This window comes from Syzygium oleosum, unplaced genomic scaffold (assembly GCF_021117445.2).
Source record: "Syzygium oleosum isolate NSW1041296 unplaced genomic scaffold, Sole_v2.1 Sole_v2.18, whole genome shotgun sequence".
Taxonomy (NCBI): Eukaryota; Viridiplantae; Streptophyta; class Magnoliopsida; order Myrtales; family Myrtaceae; genus Syzygium; species Syzygium oleosum.
Window position 1 is genome coordinate 5,834,937 of NW_026607502.1, and position 8,711 is coordinate 5,843,647.

The 8,711-nt window shown below is 42.1% G+C and overlaps 1 protein-coding gene across 2 annotated transcripts; it reads right to left on the reverse strand.

The window, feature by feature from the left end:
• Positions 1 to 3,590: 3,590 nt before the first annotated feature.
• LOC115687224 (histone H3-like centromeric protein CENH3) lies at positions 3,591 to 7,667 on the reverse strand. 2 transcript variants are annotated; one of them, XM_056319530.1, is made up of 7 exons: positions 7,473 to 7,667; positions 7,296 to 7,342; positions 6,715 to 6,772; positions 6,465 to 6,586; positions 5,362 to 5,436; positions 4,605 to 4,680; positions 3,591 to 3,971 (listed from the first exon to the last, which is right to left on the reverse strand). In XM_056319530.1, exons 1-7 carry the CDS (start codon positions 7,534 to 7,536, stop codon positions 3,916 to 3,918), a joined length of 498 nt encoding a protein of 165 aa, XP_056175505.1. In that variant the 5' UTR covers positions 7,537 to 7,667; the 3' UTR covers positions 3,591 to 3,915. The 2 variants fall into 2 exon arrangements, with proteins under 2 accessions (XP_056175505.1, XP_030468567.2); XM_030612707.2 differs by having other exon boundaries at positions 7,467 to 7,667.
• Positions 7,668 to 8,711: the final 1,044 nt, after the last annotated feature.

The following is an 8,711-nucleotide window of genomic DNA, read 5'->3' on the forward strand; positions in this document are numbered from 1 at the left end:
CCACCACGTCATAAATTGACGTGGCATATATTTCTGTACCAAAATCCAAAAAAAAAAAAATACCGACATAAAAAATAAAACAAATCAAGCTCTTTCTTTTTCTCTATCATTTTCCTCCTCCGTCCACAGCCATCTTCTTCATCCAATCGCGGGCACTACCTCCTCCATCTAGTCTCGTAGGTGCTGTGTCAAATTGAACCATTGCGTCCTAGGGGTGAACATGATTTCAAGGTAGAATCGATCCGATTCCAGATTCCAGGGTATGAGAGTAAGATCCATGTTCCAAAAATTAAAAAACCGGTTCCAATGGGTAAATTCTGAGTTCCAAGTTCGAGGTTCTAAATAGCTTGGAACCTATCTTTAAGTTTTTCTTGTTTTATGTTTTCGTGCAATCCTACAATATTTCACAACATTCGATAATAAATATGTAATTTAAAACCACTAGTCTGAGTTTCCATTTCTAGCGATATCCATGACTGAGACTTTATTTTATTAATATTTTCATATTCTTCGTGTATCTAAATATGAGTTGTGGTTAGTGGATTATAGCAGCAAATGGTAGTCATTAGAGGTGATGATTTACTGTAATCGTTTAATTAAGAATACAGGTGAAACCTAAGTAGACCTTGGAACCGACCCTAGAACCAGTGACAAGCTAGGTTTCACATTTTAAAGTATGCGGGGTAAGTTTCAGAGTATGCATGGTAGGTTTCAAGTTCTAAAAATTTGAAAACCGATTCAGACGGGTAGATTCCAGGTAGGACCTAGACCTACTATAGAACCGCTCACCCCTACCGTATCCATAAATCTTTCTCTGTTCATCCATGGCAATGGGTATTTTCACCTATGAATAAAAAAAAACATATTCAACAATTGAAAACTTCTGGGTATTATTCTTTTGGGAAAAAACCACCAAAACCCCAAACTTTGTCATCTGTGACACATTTACTCCGAACTTTTTTTGTGACACCAAAAACCCGAACTTTGCTTTTTGTGACACATTTACCCCAATGTATTTAGTCCATGGGCATTTTCGTCTTTTCTGCTTTTTTTTTTTTTTTTTTTTTTTCCTTTCCGTGCGGGGGCCTCGCCGGCGTCCTCCTCCGCGGATCCGTGCGAGGGCCCTCGCCGCGTCGGGCGAGGTTCGCCCTCGCCTTGGGCGAGCGAGGGCGGCCCTCGCCAGGACTCGGGCGAGGTCGACCCTCACGGCGTCGGGCGAGGGTCGACCTCGCTGGTCGAGCGAGGCCGCCCGCGCCTCGCCGAGGGCGACTCGGCGGACCTCGCCCGGCGAGGGTCGCCTCGCTTGGGCGAGCGAGGCGGCCCTCGCCGCCGGCAAAGCGAGGTCGACCCTCGCCGGAGCCGTCGACCTCGACCGGATCAGGGCGGGCCGCCTTCCCTGGGCGAGCGAGGGCGGCCTCGCCCGATCCGGCGAGGTCGACCCTCGCGGCGTCGAGCGAGGGCGGCCCTCGCCCGACTCAAGCGAGGGCGGACCTCGCCCAACGCCGCGAGCGGGCGAACCTCGCCGGCGCGGCGAGGTCGCCCTCGCACAGGCGAGCGAGGCCGCCCTCGCTGGGCGGCAGGGCCGCCTCGCCCGGCTCGAGGCGAGTCGACCCTCGCCGAGGCGTCGGGCGAGGCCGCCCTCGCTCGCCCGCGAGCGGCGAACCTCGCCGACGCCGTGAGGGCCCCCTCGCCGGAAAGGAAAAAAAAAAGCGTAAAAGACGAAAATGCCCATGGACTAAATACATTGGGGTAAATGTAAGCTGGGTTTTTGGTGTCACAAAAAAAAGTTCGGGGTAAATGTATCACATATGGCAAAGTTTGGGGTTTTTGGTGGTTTTTTCCCTATTCTTTTTGAATACGCCGTCCAGTGTGGGTTCCTCGAGGCTGGGAATGAAACTTCCTCTAATTTTTTTTTTTTGCTCGAAATGAAACTTCCTTTGTGGGTATGAAACATTTGGGTTTCCCCACAGCTTATTCAACTCTATGAGTTCTCTCCCAACGAGCCATGGCTAGACCTGTCAAATAGGTGAGTCGGGTCGGATTTGGTTCGGGTCGAAAATGATCCGACCTAAATAGACCCATTTACATGTAATGCAAATCTAATGATCCATATTCGACTGGACCCACATTGCTAAAATACTTCTATATTTAACTTAATCTAGAAAAACTTATACCCAAACTAAGATGAAAGTGTGGAGTGAATAAGCGCGAGACTGAGTGAAGGCGAAAGAGATGAGTTGAGTTTAAATAAGTTGTAAATCCAATTATGACCTATTTACGATCCAATTACAACCCATTTAATACCCATATTATATTTGTACTCATTTATGACCCATTTAGTGAATATAACTAACCTATTTCTTAACCTATGGGTTAAGAAATAAGTTTATGATCCATTTTAACAGGTCTAGCCATGGCCTTAGATATGGAGTTCCTCCTAGAGATGGACCATTGGCGAGTTCCTCTAGATCTAGAGATGGAACCCTTCGTAGGGAAAACCGAGCCCAACGGCAAGTTTTATGCGGCTAGATCTGGATCAACAGGCAAAGCCATGGACGAGCAAGAAGACGGAGCTACAGATGAGGCGACGCTCTATGGATGGAAGGCTACAAGCAATGATAGCTCATTCGACGAGCAATAGTGGTCAGCTTTGAGGCAATGCCGACGACTTCGGTGGTTATTGAATGAAGAAGATGATTGTGGGTAGAGGAGGAAGATGAGAGAGAGACAAAAAAAAGAGAGCTGATTTTGTTTTATTTACTTGCCACGTGATGGGCATATGTCGATTTTATATTCAATACAAAAGTATATGTCACGTCAGCCTATGATATGATGATACCTAAACACTGAATACTTTCTCCCACAATCAAGAGCCTCACATTCTATTTTCATTCAAGCAAGCACGAGGCATATTTTGAAGAAAAATGACAAAAATGATATCTAAATTTTAGCTCAATTTTTAATGTAATCCCCTAAACTTTTAATTTGTTTAATAAGATCCATAAACTATTGATAAATTTTTAATATAATCCTTTTGCTTGCCCAAACGACAAATTAGACATTATTTGATAATGTGGATATTTCTACTTTTAAAAATGATAAGACAATATGTCCATCTTTTAATTTATCTACTAAAAAAAGGAAAAAAATTAAGACATTGACATGCCAATCATTATTTGATGACGTGATTTATTAATCCTAATTTGAAATAAATATTTTATTTGGATAATCCAAATGCAACTTTTTTTTGTAGCCCACCATTCAAACTAAACGAATTGAAACCCATATCAACAAATTTCATTAACTTGAATTAACAGAAAAAAAACATTAAACATTTTCATTTAGTCTAGAGACTAGATTAAACATTGGCTAATAATTTAAAAATTACAATGAACAAATTTAAAGTCCAAAGATGACATTACACTTTGACGAAAGTTCAGACATCATTTGTATTATATTTTCTAGTTTATACACTGTTCATCATACGCAGGGAGATTCAAGTGCCACTGTACCTTTCTTGGCCAAACTTGAAGGATCCTGTGTATTCATTTTTTGCACCTTGTTAATTTTCTGAAATGATGCAAAACAAGAAAAAAAACATTGTCTGTTCCTGTCGATGTCATTGCTGAGTCCGAATATCTTGCCAAAGCATCCAACCATGGAGTTTCTTTGTCCTCCGTAGCTCTACAACACAAATTACTTCCCCGAATGTAGAAGATGGATGGGGATGAAAATAAATGCTAATACTTCCTAAGAGATTGCAGTTAGTGCCTACCAGCTAATTTTACTAACATCCTAACGATCATTGCGGATCTTAAACGAATTGGGTAAGGTAATCAGAGTCTCTGGACAGTAGAAACAACCTCCTTTGATATACGACATTGCCGGTCTTTGGTATATCTAATTTACAATCAATCACCAAGGCTGGCCCTTGCCTCCAAGCCGACGAGCCAGCTCAAAATCCTTCCTCACTGCAATGAAAAGAGCAAAAAAATATTGTAAGTGAAACAAATCACAGTCCCATGTATCTAGAGTGGCTGTCAACAGAATCAAATATCAGGAGATCTTGCGGTCATTGGAATCTAACAGTCCATCGAGATCTGATCATATCAGTTGCATGTCAAATATGATGCAAGCAGTTTCCATCGTAGTCAGCAGCAGGAAGCTTCACATCACTAGGAGTAAATGGGGTACTTTGCTTCTCAATGGGATTCTCATTAAGGTCAACGAAAGGGTAAGCCAAACGGTACAATGTATAGAAGGATGTAAGGCATATATTTCAGCCACTTCATGAGCCTTATAATACAATGTATTACCCGCATACATGTTCCGAATGTAATCACTTAAGCAAAATTAAGATGGTGTAAGAATGGAAAGCAGCTAAGCATGATCAGATTGTCAAGGGAGTATTAACCTTCAAACTTTACCTTCCTAACCCTGTGGATCCTTTCGCCACATATTTAACCAAAAAAAAATTGTCCGTCCAAACAAAATGAACATTTGTCTCCCAAATTCCAGACAGGAAAAAGATTCCTTCTCCCTGCTTATCTATAGTTCACCAGTGTAGCATAATTTGCTGATACTAGAAATTAAATAGGACTTACTGATGGTAACACGCTTTGCATGAATAGCGCATAGCACTGCATCTTCGAATAAATGAACCAGAAAATCCTCTGCTGCCTACATAAAGAAAGAACAGCATTAGTTACAATAAAAAGTACAACCAACCACATTCAGCCATCAAAATAATTGCAGACACCACTGAATGTTTTCCTAGCATTTGAGTATCAAATGAAATAGCTTCTGCTCACAATACCAAGTTAAAGTAACCAAAGAGTTAAATGCAGTTAACACATAATTTTATCGCCGCTAACATGGCGCTGCGCTGTATGTTCTGCTACGCAATTAACTATGATGTTCATGAACTTACAATATCATCCACACATTTAGCCATGCAAGTTCCAGTCTTAGGTTTTTCGTATCTCATGTCGAATGTGGACAGAAACTATTATACCCTATGACGATAATCAAAGAACCAGTATTCACACAGCCGCAACTTTCAAGTAGAAACCAGGGGCATCCAGAGTCGCAGACTCAATCAATGAAGTTATCAGAAGATAGCTTAATTTGACACAACTTTTAATTAACAGAAGATACCGCATTTCCCAAATGAAATTTTCTCAATAATCATGACTCCAAGTGAAGCATATAGAATTGCAAAGGCAGCATGCTAATAGGTAGAGATTATCCGGAGTCATATAGGAAGAGCACATAGCATGATCAATGTCAAAGATCTCCCGGAAGACCATGCCACATGTGCAGCCACTGCTGCTCAAAGTATAAATCATGTTGACATCGTACCTCCTGAATAGCCATTAGAGCTTCAATTGTCCAACGAGTGATATCAGGGGCTAGAGTACTACTAATTTCTCTTACCTGCAACAACAACAACAAAAAAAAAACTCTATCAGGAATACCACCTGAAAGAATCTACATAACAGATGCATTTAGTTTCAAGATTTGCTAGTAAGAGATGACTTAGCTAATTAATACATCTAATTAAAAAGCAACTGAAACTGAGGCACCGATGGAAATCATTCCCTGACTTACCACAGAGGTCAAAAAGAAAATTTATACATTAAAAGCATTCGATATATTGAGAGATTAATGAACTAGCTGATTAAATGACATTACATTGTTGGGATTGCCATGGAATGCAGACATAAATATCTTTCATCAGCTTGTTTTACCGCATTCGAGACATAAATGTGTAATCTGATCATTCTCCTCTTAAAGATAGGGACAAAATTTCGCAAATTCGACTCTCGGTTCAGAAATGAAAAGAGCAAGAGTTCAGTACAAAATCCAAAAGTAAATCCATATAATAAACGTTCTGCAGGTCCACTAAAGATCTGTCAAATACAGGAATTAAATTTACTCAAATCACGTGCACCACATGGCAACACTTGTGAAGATGGAACAGATGTTTTAATTTTTCTACACTTCTGGAATCATGAACAAAAGTCTGTCATCCAAAGTAAATAAAGGCCCCAATACACAAACTATTACAGCAAATGATGCCCAAATGGCGAATTGGCAAGCAGCACTGAAGTAATCACATGCGGTCACGATCTGAAGCCATCTATCACGAAGTAGATTCACCCATGTCCACAAGCCAAAGCTACAATTTTCCACATACACGTATACAAACAAGATAGTAAGACCTGAAGTAGAGTTCCCATAACTAATTATCACATATCTTCAATGAATCGTCTAATGGAGAACTGTTGATCCTTGGCTGCTTCTATTCTAGTGAACATGCATATGCAATTATGCAAATGTATGCTTACAATACAAGCACAATAACAATACAGCCTCATGTCACTAAACTTGACCACATGGATGTTTGTACCCGCTAACTAAGCTATGTTAAGTATCAAGCTTTCAGTAAAGCATAGACTCACGGTCCTAATAAAAGGAGCTTTTGGTATGAGCAGCCCCGAGGACTTTTGGAAATGTCGAATTTCCCGGAGAGCGACTGTTGCTGATCTGACGCGTCGCTTCTTCTGCCTCGATGCCACTGGACCTTAAAGGGAGAAGGAAAGAGATATATCAAGCATTCTGCTAGCATTCAACTTTATCATAATCAACATAGATCAAGACACATCGCCTGGTGGAGCGAAAACAGGATTCATTACTATCAACAAGACTCACCCCGTGGAGCAGCACTTTTCCTGGGGCTTTTCCTGGGGCTTGTACTCGTGCCGGGGGTCTTCAGCATCGACGGAAACAAACAAGATCGGCAGAAGAAAAGATGCATACACAATATTAACACGAGGAAAACCCGGGACTCGCATTTGCAAAATAATAAAAACACATAGGAGAAAAAGGCGCGACTTGTCCAACTTCTAGGAACTCAAAGCCCCCTTTCCTTCCGGTCTCCTCTTGCGTTCCCATCTAAAGCAGCTCAAAGCACAAAAGGCGCACAGCGAAAAAAGCTAACCCAAATCGCGCATCACGCTAGACCTACCGGCAATTGCATCGACGAATCCAAAACAAAACACACTCTACAGGATGAATCTTTTCAGCTCAACTCAACATCTTGACTGTCGGAGAGACAAGACATGACAAGACCCAAAAAAAAAAAAGGGACAAGAAAAAGAACAAATCCGACAACATATCCAACAGCCCAACACCGGCAAAACCCAGAACGCCCGGATTTCGGACACGAAACAGAGAGAGCGAAAGGGTAAAAAGAAATAAAAGAAGAACCGGAGAGAGAGAGAGAGACGTACGGAGCTGGGCCCGGGCGTAGCCGGCGACCGCGACGCGGAGGCGGAGCCTGCATTGCAGATTAGACCGATCGTTAGGGGCCCCGGAAACGCACGAATCCCTAGGCCTCGAATCGCGACGAAGACGGGAAGAGAGAGAGAGAGAGAGAGAGAAAGAGAGAGAGGAGGACCGACCGCGACGCGGCGGCGGCGGCGGGCGGCGGCGAGCGGATTTCTTGTGGGCGGTTTGCTTGGTTCTCGCCATGGAAGGAGCGGGGAGTCTCGAAGGTGGCCAAGCTCAAGGAAGACGACGACGGCGACTGGAGGAGGAGGAGGAGGAGAGGGAGGAGGGGAGCGGCATTTCGGGACCTCGGGCGGGATTTCAATTTTCGCACATCTCTCTTTTTCCCACCCATGCGACGTTTGTACGGTTAATTAAATTACGATTTTTTTTTTGTGTCCAAAAACAAAAAAAAAAATATTTACAAAGTTTAAAAATGAAAATCATTGAACAAAATGTATTTCCACCCCCCCCCCCCCCAAACCACAAATCATCAGGTGTTACCAAATTTGAAAGCCGGCTTTACGACATTAATTAATTTGATTTCTTAGATCCTTCCATTTTTTTTTTCGAGAAAATTCCGGATAAAGACTTTTGTTTTTTGGTCAGACGAATAAAGACTTGAAGTGCTATCATTTAAGACTTTTTTTTTCTCAAATGACGGCATGAAGTTGACCTTATTTCAAATAAGAATCGAAAGTATCTATATTAATTTCAAAAAAGGGCTTGACTTTTCGACTGGTCAAGGGCATTTCCGTCTTTTATCCTTTTCTTGAGTTTTTCCCTTTTTTTCTTTTTTCCTTTTTTCCTTTTTTTAGATTTTTTTTTCTTCTTCGTCGGTTGTCAGTCTCTAGCGATGGCTGGCCACCGGCGGTACCCGGAGAGAGCTAGGCAACGATCACCCTCGCCCGATCTAGCAAGAGTACCCTCTGCCAGCACAAGTGAGGCGACCCTCACTTAGGGCGAGGCCGGCTCTCGCCAGATCTGGATGAGAATCACCGACAAGGGTCATTAGGCCCTCACTGAAAAGAAAAAAAAAAGAAATGAGAAAAAAGAAAAGAAAATTATAAAATGTAAAAATAATTTAAAATTAAAATTGTCTTTAGACAAAAATGCCATTGATCGGTTGGAATTTTTAGCCGGCTGTCGACCGGCGAGGTCAGACCCTTATTTGAAGCTGCTATGGCCACTTCAAGCCATTATTTAAAATTGACATGGCCTCTTCATGCCCTTATTGAAAAAAATGAAGACACTTCATACCCTTATTTGGGATTTTCCTCTCTTTTTTAATTCCCGAACAGCAATATCGCGAGAAAACTCTCAAGAAGGGGCCGTAGTGACAGTGCTCACGGCCGTGCAACTGAAGAATGAGGTCGTCT

Coding starts and splice junctions, on each gene's coding strand:
- LOC115687224 (XM_030612707.2), bottom strand. CDS start 7,536: ATGGCGAGAACCAAGCAAACCGCCCACAAGAAATCCGCTCGCCGCCGC. Junction 7,343..7,466: donor GCCGCCGCCGCCGCGTCGCG/GTCGGTCCTCCT, acceptor TCTGCAATGCAG/GCTCCGCCTCCGCGTCGCGG. Junction 6,587..6,714: donor GAAAAGTGCTGCTCCACGGG/GTGAGTCTTGTT, acceptor TCTCCCTTTAAG/GTCCAGTGGCATCGAGGCAG.